This window comes from Miscanthus floridulus, chromosome 4 (assembly GCF_019320115.1).
Source record: "Miscanthus floridulus cultivar M001 chromosome 4, ASM1932011v1, whole genome shotgun sequence".
NCBI lineage: Eukaryota > Viridiplantae > Streptophyta > Magnoliopsida > Poales > Poaceae > Miscanthus > Miscanthus floridulus.
Window position 1 is genome coordinate 122,099,910 of NC_089583.1, and position 17,643 is coordinate 122,117,552.

General features: G+C 43.6%; 1 protein-coding gene across 1 annotated transcript; it reads left to right on the top strand.

Moving 5' to 3' along the window:
• Positions 1-4,567: 4,567 nt before the first annotated feature.
• On the top strand, positions 4,568-5,565 carry LOC136550604 (ricin B-like lectin R40G3). Its single transcript, XM_066542230.1, has one exon. It carries the CDS (start codon positions 4,657-4,659, stop codon positions 5,254-5,256), a length of 600 nt encoding a protein of 199 aa, XP_066398327.1. The 5' UTR covers positions 4,568-4,656; the 3' UTR covers positions 5,257-5,565.
• Positions 5,566-17,643: the final 12,078 nt, after the last annotated feature.

The window sequence follows — 17,643 nt, forward strand, 5'->3', positions numbered from 1 at the left end:
TAATCATTACAAAAACAAATGTGCAGCAGCATGAATGCATCAACATGTTTCTATCCTTATATTTACTTTTAATTTCATAAAAATATTATTTCCTAAATTTGAAATGCACATATAATTGCCTAATTAAATCAAAATTTTCTTATTTCAAAAGACTGAAATTTTTTGGTGCTACAGAAATTAATCGATTTAGATTTCATTAGTTGTAGATTACCAAACAAAAGACATGGATTACAAAGAGATGCTGCACCATTTTTCTGGCATGTTATATCAATGTATAGCCTAGTCCTTCGTTTCTTTTCTTTCTTTTTGGGTTTTTTTTTTCATTCAGGAAGAACATTTTAGAAGCGTTGGTACTCAGTGACGAAATTACAGGATGCGTTTGTCCTGTACAACTGGACAGAACCTTGGCTGGGCTTTCACGTTGGGCCAAGGTTCTGTCCTTCACTTCACCTGAAGGCCTGAACTGAACACCACTCAGGCCCCGCCGACTGGACTTGTGAATCGGACCGAAAAAACTTTTTCCTCTATTTGATAATTTTGACCCGGATTCGGTTTGTCTCGTCAAAAGCTTCATGCTTCGTGAGGAAGTTATAGATTTTTTTTTAGAAAATGAAATTATTATTAATCATCACATTCCAAGTCTCTGATTGTTTAAAACAAGCTCTCAAAAAGCAATTCGAAAAAGGACCGACAGTTTAATCTCTAAGCGTGTTAGACGACATCCATCCATCTGAGGTGAAGATCTACATTGCCGCTTCTTCAGCATATGACATGTCTACTTGAAACTTGGCATGCCACATTTCGTTTGGAGGAATGCTCCAAAAGCGAGTCAGACACTAAAAATAAACTGCAAATAAGAATTTAATCCCCCTTTTTTTTAAAAAAAAAAAAAAACTCACAGTTCATACTCAACCAAGTAGACCAAAACATTGCACTTACTCCCACATGATAAAAGAATTCCATAATCCCATAAAAGAAGTGCTTCTCACTCCATCCCGAATTATAAGCCGTTTTGGCTTTTAGAGATACATAGTTTTGCGGTGCATCTAGATATACACTATGCATAGATACATAGCTTTTACTAGTCTAGAAAAATCAAAATGACTTATAATTTGAAATGGGAAAGTAGATTTTAGAGCATTTTAAACACAAAGATTCTTGTAGTCCCATAATCCAATGAAACATGGACAGTACGGGATAATAGAATCTAAGAATTTTGTATCCCATTCAAATGACACCTATGCAATCCTTTGAAAGGTCCTAATATGGTTAGAGGGGGGTGAATAGCCTATTTAAAAATCTACAAATCAACTAGAGCAATTTGATTAGTATGACAAATAGCATAATGCAAACTTGCTCTAGCTCTACAAGGGTTGCAAGCCACCTATCCAACAATTCTAGTTGCAATGATTACTTAGGCACACAACTTCCAAAGTAATTACTCACTAAGAGCTCTCAATCTTGCTACTCTAAAGAGCTCAACTAGATGAATGTAAATAATGAAGCAAGCTCTCAATTTTAATTACACTAAAGAGCTTGTATCAACTAGTTTGCAAGAATGTAAATAAGTGAGTAGGGTGATTATACCGACGTGTAGGGGATGAACCAATCACAAGAAGAATGTATAGCCAATCACCGGGAGAATGCCAAAGACAAGAGACAATTGATTTTCTCCCGAGGTTCACGTGTTTGCCAATACGCTACGTCCCCGTTGTGTCGACCAACACTTGGTGGTTCGGCGGCTAAGAGGTGTTTCACAAACCTCGTCCACATGATAGGACACCGCAAGAACCGACCCACAAGTGAGGTAACTCAATGACACGAGCAATTTACTAGAGTTACCTTTCGGCACTCCGCCGGGAAAGGTACAACTCCCCTCACAATCACCGAAGGTGGCCACGAACAATCATCGACTCGTGCCAATCCTCCACCGCTGCTCCAACCGTCTAGGTGGTGGCAACCACCAAAAGAAACAAGTGAAATCCGCAGCGCAACTCGAATACCAAGTGCCTCTAGATGCAATCACTCAAGCAATGCACTTGGATTCTCTCCCAATCTCACAAAGATGATGAATCAATGATGGAGATGAGTGGGAGGACTTTGGCTAAGCTCACAAGGTTGCTATGTCAATGAAAATGTGCAAGAGAGCTCCCTTGAGCCGGCCATGGGGCTATAAATAGAGCCCCCATCAAATAGAGCCGTTATATCCCTTCACTGGGCAAAACGCGCTCTGACCAGACGCTCCGGTCATACAGACCGGACCCTGGACTCAGCGTCCGGTCCACAAATGTAAGCCACGTGTCATTCTGAGTTAAACTTGAGCCGCCGGATCACAACGGCTATTAATTGACCGGACGCTCCGGCAAAACTGACCGGACGTAGAATCCTCAGCGTCCGGTCGTTTCCAGTAAGCTCCCCGAGGCGTATTTCTTCGACCGGACGCGTCCGGTCCACCTTGACCGAACACAGACCAGCGTCCGGTGCAATACCCTCGGTACTGTGCAGACCCGTCAGTTTGACCGGACACAGAAACCAGCGTCCGGTGCTTTCAGACCCAGCGTCCGGTCAGTTGACCGACGCCAGCGTCTTCGCGATCAACTCGTTTTCACTTCTAACTTCTTCACCCTTGATCCAATGTGCCAACCACAAGAATTTGCATCCGGCGCAATAGAAAATAGGCATTTCATTTTCCCCAAACCCATCTCAACCCTGCACACACCACCTTCTTTGTAGATGTGCCAACACCACCAAGTGTATCACCTTGTGCATAAGTGTTAGCATATTTTCACAAACATTTTCAAGGGTATTAGGACTCCACTAGATCCTAAATGCATATGCAATGAGTTAAAGCATCTAGTGGCACTTTGATAACCGCATTCCGATACGAGTTTCACTCCTCTTAATAGTACGGCTATCTATCCTAAATGTGATCACACTCACTAAGTGTCTTGATCACTAAAATAAAATGGCTCCTACATTTTATACCTTTACCTTGAGCCTTTTGTTTTTCTCTTTCTTCTTTTCCAAGTTTAAGCATTTGACCATCACCATTGTCATGATCTTCGCCATTGCTTCATCACTTAGAGTAGTGCTACCTATCTCATAATCATCTTGATAAACTAGGTTAGCACTTAGGGTGTCATCAATTAACCAAAACCAAACTAGAGCTTTCATCCTTTTAATTTGCACATAAATTACCACTTATGTGATTATTTGCACCTAAAGCCCTTAAATCTAAATTAACAAGAAAACTATTTAAACAACCACAAATTGTTTCTATATACTCCCTCCATCCCTAAATATCTGTCGCTGGTGGTGTGCGTGCCGCAAGTTTGACTTGATTTTTAAAAAATACGTGCAACATTTGTATCTTCAAATAAATTTATTAAAAAACTAGATTCAAAGATATTTAGGGACAGAGGGAGTATGCTTCTAAATTACCTAGTACTTTTATCTATAACTAATATTTAAAAAACTAATTTAAAATATAGATTTTGAAATTACCCACTAAGAGAGAAACTGCTATGTTCATTTGAGAGGTAGAGGTGGTAGGGAAGAAAACCAGACTCACTAGTCTCTACTCTCTCTAGGGGATTGACTTGAGCCATCATCCATGCATGAGCGGCAAAAGATAGACTTTATTATGTTTCAAAACAAATAGTCGTCAAGAGGTGGACACTAGACTTTCATACTGGGCCAAATTTCCTGCAGTGCGACGAATTGAACCCCAGAGGGCCTTCTTACTCTGATATAGGCCCTGTGCGTTCCGGCCCTTTCCTTTTTGCCCCTGGTGTCTGGCGCAACACAATTGTAGAATTGCAACTTTGCAAACAGCCAAATTAACATGATAAGCACAAGGAATTGGAGGAATTAGGAGGAGCATCCAGAAGGTACGTAAACCGGCACAGCTGGACGTAAAACGATTCCGGTTTACTCATCATCGAACGACGGATCGGAATTCCATATATTCGAATTCGATGCCTCCGATCCGGCCCCTTTTTTATTGTCGTCCGTCCATTTTTTCCCTTGTTTTTTTAAGAAGAGATGCTGTCCATTTTCCTTTTCTGCATTTCGTTTTTATCTTATAAATTTCGCTTTTGATTTTCTGCTTAGACGCGACGCAGTAGATCGAATTGCTAAGGTTCTCGGCCTACCTCGGGACACCGCTGCTTCCGACGATCTAGCTAGATTTACAGTAAAAATACATTTCATAATCAATATAATGATATTGAATCATATTTTTTTTCTAATTTTTTTGTATATATTTGATCAAACCCACAATTGTTTGGTTCCTAGAGAAATGAAATGGAGTACAATATAATAATAGCTGCAAGATTCTTCTTCTCAAAACGACTAGAAACCGAATCGTTTTTTTCCCTGGGCTAGTGTCGCATGGCATCGTGCTTCCTGCCCTGCCCATGCACGCACCCATCCACGGACGATGCGATGCGATATGCATGGATACACCTTGCGCAGCGTGATGCTCACGCCACATACACCACCAATGGGGCCGGCCGGGAGCACCAGCAGTGCCCTATAAATCCGGCGGCCCGGCCGTGGCCATGCATTGTCTGTGTCAGGGCCTCATCAGGGTAAGAAGACACCACCAGTCACTACTCACCAGAGGAGTTGAGAAGGCATCACCAATTCATCATCATGGACGGCGGATACTACGGCCAGCGCCACGGCGGGTACGTCGGCGGCATCGCGACGCCGGGGTACGCTCCGCCGGTGCCGTACGGGATGTCGCAGGTGAACATCGAGGGCAACGGGTGCGGGCGGCCGCTGCCGCCGCAGCCGACTGTGAAGGTGTACTGCCGCGCCAACCCCAACTACGCCATGACGATCCGCGACGGCAGGGTGGTGCTGGCGCCGGCGAACCCCAAGGACGAGTACCAGCACTGGATCAAGGACATGCGGTGGAGCACGAGCATCAAGGACGAGGAGGGTTACCCGGCGTTCGCGCTGGTGAACAAGGCGACCGGGGAGGCCATCAAGCACTCGCTGGGGCAGTCCCACCCGGTGCGCCTGGTGCCCTACAACCCGGACTTCCTGGACGAGTCCGTGCTCTGGACCGAGAGCCGCGACGTCGGCAACGGCTTCCGATGCATCCGCATGGTCAACAACATCTACCTCAACTTCGACGCCCTCCACGCCGACAAGTGGCACGGCGGCGTCCGTGACGGCACCGACGTCGTGCTCTGGAAGTGGTGCGAGGGCGACAACCAGCGCTGGAAGATCCAGCCCTACTACTGAACGAAGTGATCGATGATCATCCATCGTCGCGTCGCGTCCATCGATCGTGCACATGCTCGATCATGCATGGAGACGTGCATGCACTTATACCAGTACTGGCCTATGTATGTATCTATGTACGCATACATATACGTACTAGCAGAATAATTGAGCCTCGTATCGTGTGCCGTCTTTCAGCATGCATGTCAGCATGTGTGCGTAGATAAAGCAGGAGCGAGGCAAAGGGCTACTCATGGTCATGTATACGTTGCAGCTGTATGTATGTATGTACGGAGTACCTTGTAATAATAAAGTTGCGATACATATACTTATGGGAGTACATACATAATAAAGTTGCTCGAGTGTATTAATAATTAGAATATACGTATATCCCTATTTTTATTATGATTAATTGATTGTTAGTTTTTTAGAGGAGTTAATTGATTGTTAGTTAACTCGCGGATGCGCCGGGATTTAGTTTAACTAGGTGAATTCCCCGCGCGTTGCTGCAGGAATTATATAGACAACATTAAGAATATATATTGGAGAAAGAAAATATGAGAAATCAAGAAACATATTACAAAGACTGTGAAAAGGCCTTTTGTGGTATTCATTCACATGAAGGGATGGTGTTTATCTCTTGAACAAAGGAGAGTGAATATTGGCTACGACAGAGCAATGACCAGTTTTGTGCTCTCCAAATCACGACATAACTCTTCAGAAAAGAAAATATGAATGCATACAGCATGTTAGATAATGAATGCATACAACTTAGGATGGCCCAATGCTGTCTTTGTGGCGGCCGTTGGAGAAGATGAGAAATTGTGGGAGGCCCGATGGCAATTCTTACGCTGGAGACCTCTCAAAAAGAACCTCTAGAGGCGGCAGCTTGATGACTAACCAAGAGCAGCAGGTGTAAGTAGAATCCACCATCGCAACAACAGCAGCAGGGGGAACGGCCGGGTGAGGCATACGATCGATTTGTATATATGCTGGGAATGTTGGAGAGGAATTGGAAGGGCAACAACGCCATTAAAAGGACTCTTAACTTCTGAGTACTGGCTGCTGTTTTGGCAACAATCAATGGGGCCGAGGTGGGTGCTTGTTCGTATCTGCTGCATGCGGCCATTTCCATGGGTGCTCAGGTAGAAGGCGTGTGAAGGAAGACGGAGGGGAGAACAATGAATGTGGCTAGGAAACTGACGTGACTTGCTCAACATTTGGAAAATTAATTCGCATTCTTCATGCGCAGGAGAACATGCGTGGCTCGAAGGAAGCGGATGCCATGGCTTAAGGAGATTATAGAGAAATAAGGCAGTGGGGTTTTGCTTTATGAAAGTATATATGATTCTTTAGGTCCACCTAAATGAACGGGCCAGAGATGTACTATGGCTTAGGCAAACAAGGCCTGAATTATTTTGGGCCGGGCCGCAAGCGTGTCAAACTGGGTTCCTCTGCTGCCTGAACATACACACATACGCAGCGCTCACGACTGATGCCTGCTCCCATACCTCCTTTGTCGTGTACAGTAAATTGATCTTTCACATCTCCATTATGTTACAAATTTACCATATATTTTGTATACTGACCAAGATGCATGCTCCACAAATTTAACTTTTTAAAAAATACTCCTAGATAAATAAACCCCCAAAAAGGTGCTCTTCATATTGGCCCGCTAGGAGATAGGACACCATTATTTTGTTCTCCGAAAATAAAGATAAGAAAAACAATAAGCTGACAGAGAGAGACTATCTAGGCCGGCCACCAACTACTAGCCAAGAACATATTTTGATCTATAAGTTTTATTATAATATATAATTTATAGAAATAAAAATTTGATCATTAGAAAATATTTCTAAATATAAATCTAATGTAATTACTTTTGTAATACAAATTTTTGATATAATTAGACTAATTATTAGTTAAAGATAACAAAGTTTGAATTTAAAATACGTGCATGCCTTATTATATTAAGGCACGGAGGGAGTAGGTGGCACAGTTAGTGTCCCAAGAAAGTTCCACAGTTCTGAACAAAAAGTTCCACAGTTCCAGCCAAGAATCCCCCTGCTGCTGCGTCAGGCCAGGCCGCAGGTCAGAGGCCGGCCGGAAACGCGGAGCAAATCTGTGATACACCGGCGCACGGGCGATCAAGCTAGCCGTCCAAACGAAACGACCAAACTCGCTACTGCTGCTGCTGCTACTAGATGTTGTCTTGTCTACCTACATGGTCAGAGGCAGAATCCACGGTTTTACGCGCACCGCGCACGGGCATGCTATTCCAGTAATCCCTAGCTAGGAGTAGCCTTTTTCTTTTCATATCCATTTTTTTTAAAAAAGAAACAGTTATTCCGGCCTCTACAGTTTTTTCTTTTTCTTTTTTGAGATGAGCCTCTACAGTTGCATAGCCAGGGTTTTTGCTATATTTCCAGCTCAAGAATTGAACATAAATGTGATGAAAAAAAGTACTATACAACTGAAAGGACGAATTTAGAAAGTCTATTATCGCTCCTCCGTCCGTTGTTGGCTAACGAATCCAAAGCAATGACCTCCAATACTTTTCTTGGCCAACGGATAGTTTATCTATGTCTTCGTGCCATAACAATATCTAAAAGTGCAACTAGTACATTTCTCTGAAGATAACTTGTCTAAACAAATAAGGCAATTTGTTTTTTTTTCTAAAAAACAAACTCATTATGGGTCACCATCAATCTATTCGCTTGCTTGTATACGATCGTGGATTATAAGCTAGAACAATATTTTTCTCTTATACCAAACCAGCCAGCAGTAAATAATCCACGATCGTTTATGACGTATACATTGCCCACGTAAGAGCTGCAACCGCCACAAAAATCCAGTTTTTTCTTCTTCTTGCAACTGCTCATAACTACTCTGGTCAAATAGTCCTACATTTTACATTTACATGCATGCGTGACTATGCTCGCTAGCCTGCTTTCTTTTGCTTCTGCCAATTGCTAAAATATATTTTTGCTTGGTACCCTGTTTTCTTCTTTCCGTACAGTGCACGAAAACAGTTGGTCAAGTAATAACTAGGTCCAGCCTCTGGTGCTACCTATGGCTAGTTCAATTCCATCACTTTTTTATTTATTTATAACAAATGCATACACAGTGCACACATATCCAAACCATTGGCAAATAGTAGTAATACATAGTCAACGAATGGGAATAATTCTCACCCATTTCGCTTGATCGTTTCTGTGGCTTATAAGTCGTCTGATGCTATTTTGTTGTGAGAGAAAAACACAGTATCATGATTGATAAGCATGGCTGATACGATCAAGCGAACATGGTGTCCATTGTTCTTTAAAAAAAAGGAACCCGATCTATAGGCCGCCACCAACTACTTCCCTCCGTTTGTGTTTACTTGTCAGCAACTTTTTACTGTAGCAAATTTGACCATCTGTTTTTTCTTCTAAAAAAATCTTAGATACTTCAATGTATATAACACTAATGAAGTATGTTCAATAAAGAATCATATATGTGAAAACTTGATGTATCTAAAAATCTTTTGCAGAAAAAACGTATGGTCAAAATTGCTACAGTAAAATTTCGGTGACAAGTAAACGAAAACGGAGGTAATACTAGGCTAACACTAGCATATATCCACCGGTACGCCTACACTAAAGTCAAGGAGAAATAATCCTGCACCTCCTATAGAAAAATATATACAAGTCATCAACAATCTAATCACACAAAGCCGGTGATCAGCTGACCTTTGCCATCCATTGATACATCATTGTTAGTGAAGTTATTTATTAGAATTGTCAAGTTAGGCTGCCCTATGTATGCATTGCAAGTTTGTAACTTGTTGAATTGACACATTTTTCTTTAATTTCAACTAAATCGTACATGTACTTCTGCTGGTGCAGTACATCGTATTAATTGTGTGGATACAACAATGGCATTTTCGGCATCCATGTAATGTATATACTACATGTATATATATTAACTGCGTGGATGCAATTTTATTTCTCTCCATTGTCAAATTATATAATATTCGACTAAATTTATAGAAAGTTATATCATTATTGATTGAAGATACAAAATAGGTAACTAAAATATATGTATATATATATTAATAAAAAAACATCTAATGCTACTTATTCGGTACTATAAATGTGAAAAATTTTATATATAAATTTGATCAGATTTTAAAATATTTTGACATGGTACTATACTAGAATTAAACCTTTGTACGGACGCAGGGAGTATATATCAACTCCACGTAATAACGTAACGCAAGTTATGCATCGCTTAATAAGTCAGATCATGATGAGTTACGGTAGGTTGTGAACAGTATGAAACGATGCCGATCGATCCCAGGGCGTGCAACTAAGCTACCAGTACAAAACGTTGACATTATACTACATAGTATATATATATATTTATAGCAAATTAGCAATCAAGGTGGGGACAGAAAGAAAAACGGGATGGCAAAAAAAAAAAAAAAAAAGCCAACAGCACACTGCCACGGTGCCACCTGCACTGAGGAAACCTATGGAAAAGGAAAAGGAAAAGTGTTGCATTATGGGCAAGCCAGGAAGCAAAATAATTAATGGAATACCGTTTTTTGGAGTACACACATAAGTATATATATATATATATATATAGTACTATCTCTTTTTTTTCCTGGTATCCTGATTTAATTTTGTGGCGGGAAGATAATCCACATGTTCTTGTACGCATGTACAGTACTTTACGTGTCTCCAATCATATCATTTCCTTAACAAGCACGGAGAAAATTAAAATGTGTCCGTGCGCATGCATGCAGTAGTTATAAACCCTTATGATGTTTATAGGCACAAGATCTTTGAATAATGCTGCCCAATGATACATTGATTTGGACATTTCCGTAGACTTTGGACTGAGGACCTACCTAGCTAGCAAGCAATATGCATATGCATGACACATACAGCTAGCAATATGCATGGAGAGACCAGCAAGTTTCCCTCCTCGAGAACGTTCGTTCGTTCATCACGAGCTGAGCTGGCTGAGATTGTCGCACGAGTACTGAAGGAAGAGTACGTACGTAGTACTCCATTCGTTTCGAATTATAAGTCACTATATTTAGACACACAACAAAATAAATGAACCAAAAAAATTAAAATAATTTATAATTTAGAGCGGAAGGAGTACGTGTTAGTGTTGCTTGCACTTTTTTGCACTAGCTAGACTTATGTCATATGCATGCACTCCCTTTTAGTTTATGGTCTATGTAGCTGACGACCTGATGTGGTTGTACGTACTCTACGCATGCTCAGGTTTCGTTCCGTGAAATTAAATGGGCGTGATTGTACGAACGAACGTACGTACATCTCTGACTCTGTCTAAAAAAATCGAAAGTCATGGTACGTAGTACGTACATACTGTTAATAAGTACAGTAATAAGGACTGGTCGTGCTAACGAGACGACGACGCCAATACAACGTAGAGCTGCTATTACTGTTACGTGCAGCTAGAGGGGTAAAAAAAGTGCAAGTAGAAGAGATCGACCACGATCGAGTTGTAGTCGTAGACAGTGGCGGATGTGGGATGCGGGATAAGGGGGGGCTAAAACAACAGAGATGTTGATTTGCACGAAGATTTAACGGTGAAATCAAGTTTTTGCTACAGTAATTAGCATTGAAATCAAGAAATTAGGGGGGGCTGGAGCCCCCCCAGCCCCCCCTTTGGATCCGCCACTGGTCGTAGACAGCTAGTAGCTCGAGATCGTCTACGACGTACGACCACGCGCATCTACGCTGGTGGCCTCTACATGTGTGCAAGGCAAGCTACTCAGCTAGGCGTGTGTGCATGCGCCATGCGTCATGGCGGCGCGGCTTCATTCTCTCGTCGCGAATGGTCGAGTTGCGTTGCATGCGTCAGGTCAGTGTGGTGGCGAAGCACATGCATGGTTGCCGGTGCCGCAGCTGAAGCACATTATGCTATATGTTTACAAATCGACTAAGGCCCTGTTTAGATTTCAAAAAATTTCACTCCAAAGTGTCACATCGAATCTTACGACACATGCATGAAGTATTAAATGTAGACGAAAAACAAAACTAATTGCACAGTTGGGTGAGAAATCGCGAGACGAAACTTTCGAACCTAATTAGTTCATAACTAGACACTAATTGTTAAATACAAACGAAAGTGCTACAGTAGCCAAAACCAAAAATTTTTGCCAACTAAGCACGCCCTAATTAATTCGGCACGTACTCTAGCTAGCAGTAGCAGCTAGCCGATCGATGCCCATGACTGACTGACGAGTGACGAAGGCGACGACAGCACATGTACATCCATGGATGGGAGATGGGATCCATGGTGTTTTGGCGTGGTCGTACCGCCCACGATCGCCGGCCGGCGGGCCTTCACCCACCAGGCATTTGCGAGGCCACCGGAGGCGGGCGGGCAGACTGGACATGCATGCGTGTCCGATCGACGGAACGAAACGAAATATGTTGGCATGCGGCGGACGTTGGACGGATTCCGACGCCACTGCTACCTGCTGTCGTATGTGCTCGATTGGTTTCGGCGCCCTATCATATACGTACTCTGCTTCTGCTCCCTTGCATTATTGCAACAAGAATAGTACAGTACAATGTTGGCAACATGCCAGTGGTTCAATTCGATCCGATCCGATCCAGTGTGCGCCCAGTGGCATATGGCAGCTGAGTGATCGATCGTCGTGCCGGATGGATAGACGGATCAGCAAGTTTTCTTAATTTTGTTTTATACAAAAAGCATGAGTGGTGTGTATATATACAAACTAAGGAATCTCAGGACACTGATGTCGTACCATACAAACTGATGAATAATACGCGCGCGCGCGCGTGTATATATATATATATATATATATATATATATATATATATATATATTATGCTTTGGTGATTTGCAACGCAAGCGCCTGACGCGCTCTGAATTATTCTCTGATGACGTGTACTATCGGAGACGGTTTCTTTGTCGAGTGTTTTAGACTTTGCCAAGTGTTTTTTATAGAACGTTCGGCAAAAAGGCTATTTACTGAGTGCCAGAGAGAAAGCACTCGGCAAACAACTGGCACTCGGTAAATAGGTAGTTTGCCAAGTGCCGAGCACTCGGCAAACAATAACACTCGGCAAAGACAAGGTTTGCCGAGTGTCGGGCACTCGGCAAACCAGAACGCTCGGCAAAGGGAACTTCTTCGGTTTGCAAGCATCGTACGTGACAATTTACGCGAAATCTTCTCACTTTTTATCACAGCCTCCACATATGATATCATGACATCTCGATAAGTTTTAAGATTTTCGGTCTTTGTTTGTTTTTTATAGAATTTAAAAACAACTCGATCGCAAGTTCGTGGTCATGTTTCGTGAACAAGATGTTCGAAATTGGTGGTCTGTTCCTGGATACGGCCCCACATTATACTAAATAACATGAATATCATTTTTTCATTCATTTTTTCATTATTCGAATGACTAGCGGTTATAATTTGAATTATCCAAGAAAATTCAATTAAATGAAATAAATTAAAGAAATATAGAAAAAGTCCGAGAAATGTGCCACATTGGAATATGGAGTATCAGGTATTGTATGAGGACTGCAGAAAAAGTTTGGAGGTCAAAAGTGAAAAAATATGGTTTGCCGAGTGTCAAAAAATGACACTCGGCAAATCAGCGATTTGCCGAGTGTCAGGAGAAAGCGCTCGGCAAAGGGAATTTTTTTAAAAAAAACCCTCTTTATCGAGTGCCAGTCCAGGTGACACTCGACAAAGAATTAAAAAAATAAAAAAATAGTTTGTCGAGTGCCAGATCGAGGGCACTCGGCAAAGGGGGGATTTAACCCCGCCAGCCCAGCCGGCCCACACACACCGCACACATGCACACACACACACACAGGTACGCCTGCGCCACAGCCGTCGCCGCCCCCGCCTATGCCCGCGCCGCCCCCCGCGCCGGAGGAGGAGGAGAGGAGGAAGAAGGAGGAAGAGAAGTAGGAGGAAGAAGGAGGAAGGAGGAAGAAGAAGGAGGAGGAGGGGGGGCGCCTCGGCCGCCGTTGCCACGTCCCCGACGCTTCCCCAACCGTCGCCTTATCCACTGGCACCCTGGCCCCTTCACCACCGCTGCCCTACGACGCCCACTAGGTATGCCCTACCATCGTCGTCGTCATAGTATTACTAGTAGTTGCGGTAGTAGTAGTGGTAGAGTAGAAGTGGTGGTAGTCGTGGGAGTCGTAGTAGTGGTTGTGACATTGTTATATATATGTGGTTGAATATAATCTTGTGCATGTCGGCCATCGTGCCGTTCATATATATGTGCATGTTGGCCATCGTGCCGTTGGTTTTCTTGCAGGTTTTGGAAACCTCACCGTGCAGGGGAGGTGCTGCCAAAATTTTGTATTGACAGTTTTATGTTTCTTTTTTTCAGAGAAGAGCCCGTCGGAGCGGAGCCGGAGTACCTCGGCGACCCCGATCGCCTTCCTCGCCGCTGCGGGTCTACCTGCATCGCGTCGCCTCGCCACTGCACTGACCCGCTATGGCCCCGCTAGCCTGACTCCACCGCCACCCTAGGTATAACCCCTCTTTCCGTATCATGGTCGTAGATCACGTAACCCAGTTAGACGTCTCTTGTTCGAAAGAGATACAGTTAAAAATATGTAGATATTTCCATATCTAAAACTGTATCTGTTTCGAATTGTCCACGTTTTTTGGACAGCCCGCGGATGCGTAGGTGGTGTTAGTTTCCATGGTCTGCTCTGATCCGAGACAGAGTTTTGACATCATCTCCCTGTTGTTCTCCGGATACACACTCTCCCTGGCAGGACGTGTATTTGGAGAACAGCGGGGAGGTGCTGCCGAAATTCTGTCTCGGATAGGAGTAGAGCATGGAAACAAACCTCATCTACGGATCCACGGGTGGGATTAGGACCTATCCTCACCTATTAGATAGTAGGAACGTCGTGTAGATGCAATTGATGTTTATATTACTCGCTGCTATATATGTTAGAAGATGGAGGACCATGAGTGGATGTACACGGGCCGCACAAGTCAGGGTCAGGTCACCAATGAATGGATCGACAAGACCGATGCTTTCTTGGAATGGGCATTTGGCGTGGCTGCTAAAGGAGCGAGTAAAATTTGCTGTCCCTGCAGCAAATGTGCAAACAGAAAAAGACAAATGAAGAAGGTCATGGGGGAACATCTTTGGCCCGGTGGGTCTACCATGGTGAAGCCGATCGTATGAGAGGGGAGGTGGTGAGACCACGCGTCGAGGATTATGATGCTAATGCCAGGGTAGCAAACATGTTAAATGACTATCACGAGGCATAGTTCGCTGAAGGACGTATGGAGGAGAAGCTAGATGCAACCGCAAAGGCGTTCTACGACATGTTTGCTGCAGCACAGAAACCCCTTCACAGCCAGACAAAGGTTTCTCAACTGGATGCCATTGGACGCATAATGGTGTTAAAGTCCTAGTATAGCCTGAGTCGAGACGCCTTCGATGGTATATTGACAGTTATTGGTAGTCTGCTTCCGGAGGGTCACCTTCTACCAAGGAGCATGCATGAGTCACAGAAACTCCTTCGTGCACTTAAGATGCCGTATGAGCAGATACATGCTTGCCTGAAGGGGTGCGTCCTATTTAGGAAAGAATACGTGGAAGCAAAGTACTGTCCAAAGTGTAAATCCTCTAGGTTCTTGGAGGTAGATTCTGGTGATGGCCAGAAGAGGCAGCTTGACATTCCCGTGACAATCCTACGGCACCTTCCATTCATACCGAGGATTCAACGGCTATACATGACTGAGGAATCTACGAAACAGATGACATGGCACAAAAATAGCAAACAATACAATCCTGACAGGATGGTACATGCATCCGATGGTGAAGCATGGACCCACTTTGATGGCATTCATCATGAGAAAGCTAAAGATGCTCGTAATGTACGTATTGCGCTGGCAACAGATGGGTTCAATCTTATAGAATGATGGCTACCCCATACACATGTTGGCCCATGTTCATTATCCCCCTCAATCTCCCCCCTCGGCGTATGCTTTCAACGATAGAACGTATTCTTGTCGTTGATAATTCCTGGACACCTGGGGAATAATATGGGTGTGTTCATGGAGCCTGTGATTGATGAATTGGTCCATGCTTGAGAGGAAGAGGTATGGACATACGACCGAGCTACAAAGAAAAACTTCAAAATGCATGTTTGGTACCACTACTCCCTATATGACTTCCTGGCGTATGGGATATTCTACGCCTGGTGTGTTCACGGGAAGTTCCTATGCCCAGTATGCAAGAAAGGTCTGAGGTTCATTTGGTTGCAGAAGGGTGGCAAGTATTCATCGTTCGACAAACATCGGAAATTCCTCCCTCTTGACCATGCATTCAGACGAGACATCAAGAACTTTACGAAAGGTGTCGTAGTGATAGACCCAGCACCACCGATAATGACTAGTGTCGCGGTTCGTGAACAGATAGATGGTCTCATGGTCAATCTAGAAGGTGGTTTTGTGGGATATGGTGAGCAACATATGTGGACTCATAAGTCGGGCTTAACTCGGCTCCCCTATTTTGATGACCTTCTCCTTCCACACAACATTGATGTAATGCACACTGAAAAGAATGTCACCAAGGCACTTTGGACAACAATCATGGACATTCCTGACAAGTCAAAGGACAATGTTAAGGCTAGAGTGGATCTGCCAACGTTATGCGAAAGACCAAACCAACATATGAAGCCTCCTAGTCGTGGCAAGACATGGAGAAGGCCTAAGGCCGATTTTGTCTTGAGCAAGCCCCAAAGGAGGGAAGTACTAGAATGGATCCAGACATTAATGTTCCCTGATGGGTATGCAGCTAATCTGAGGAGGGAAGTGAACTTATCTACTATGCGAGTCTTAGGGATGAAGAGCCATGACTACCACATATGGATTGAGTGGCTTCTTTCGGCGATGGTTCGAGGCTATGTCCCTGAGCATGTCTGGCTAGTGCTGTCAGAGTTGAGCTATTTCTTTCGCCAGCTTTGTGCCAAGAAGTTATCTCGGACCGTGATTGCTGACTTAGAAAGAATGGCACCTGTGTTGCTCTATAAGTTGGAGAAGATCTTTCCACCCGGCTTCTTCAATCCGATGCATCATTTGATTTTGTACCTCCCGTATGAGGCACGAATAGGGGGGCATGCAGGGCCGTTGGTGCTATCCAATCGAGAGATGTTTAAAGGTTCTTCGAAAGAAATGTAGAAATAAATGCAAAATCGAGTCTTCCATTACAGAGGCATATATTCTGGAGGAGGTGGTGAACTTCACAACAACATACTATAGTGACAACCTCCCTAGCGTGCATAATCCACCCCTCGTTACAATGTTGGCGAAAATGAATCGAACCTCAGCCTTTTTAGATGGCAACTCGGAAGCGCAAGTGCATCGACCCCCAAGACCTTGAATCATGAAGAGTGGCGCCATATCATGCTATACGTGTTGAACAACCTTGACGAAGTGGCGCCGTACATGCAGTAAGTTCTCAATGAACTTGTTAAATACGCCGTCACTATTCTGCATCCAACCCCCCTTGTTTCTCATTGGTACAGGGAATTTCTTCATGAATTCTGGCATCAATCAAGGGATCCTACCCCGCAACAGCTAGATACCCTTCTTAGATAGGGTGTGGAAAATGGAATGCCCGATTTCATTTTTTGGTTCAAACGGAAGGTATCATCCAATTTAGCTCGTACTTAGTTTGACATTCCAAGTTACTCGTACGTGCGAATAATATAACGATGTATCCTGCTTGAGCTTGCAGGGCTAGAGGGATGCGTCTATGCGTGCCGAGTTGAGACAGGTTGTCGATGGCTTTGCCTATAGAGTCAGGTCATTTTCCGGTTATGACGTGAATGGATATCGCTTTCGCACAACAAGCTATGAGCAGAGTCGGCCCAATCGAAGAACCACAAGTTCTGGAGTTTTTACGCCCGACGTTGATGAGGTCGAGTATTATGGAAGAATTGAAGAAATATACGAACTCAAGTTTCATGGTTCCAAACCTTTTAATCCCGTCATATTCAAATGCCATTGGTTTGATCCTGATGTAACGAGATGGACATATTCTAATCTTGGGCTAGTCGAAATTCGACAGGATTTTATCTTACCAGGAGACGATGTCTATATTGTGGCCCAATAGGCCACGCAAGTTTATTATCTCCCATATGCATATCAAACCAAAAGGCATCTTAAGGGTTGGGATATTGTGCACAGGGTATCCGGTAAAGTGCCTGTCCTAAACGATGAAGATTACAACTTAGACCCAAACACATATGATGGAGAGTTCTTTCAAGAAGAGGGACTAGAAGGGAGGTTTGAGATAGACTTAACCAAAGCGATCGGAATGGAAGTAGACAATGAAATGGTTATTGAAGAGGACGCTGGAG

Excerpts from the sequence above, each read along its gene's own strand:
- LOC136550604 (XM_066542230.1), top strand. The coding sequence starts at position 4,657 with ATGGACGGCGGATACTACGGCCAGCGCCACGGCGGGTACGTCGGCGGC.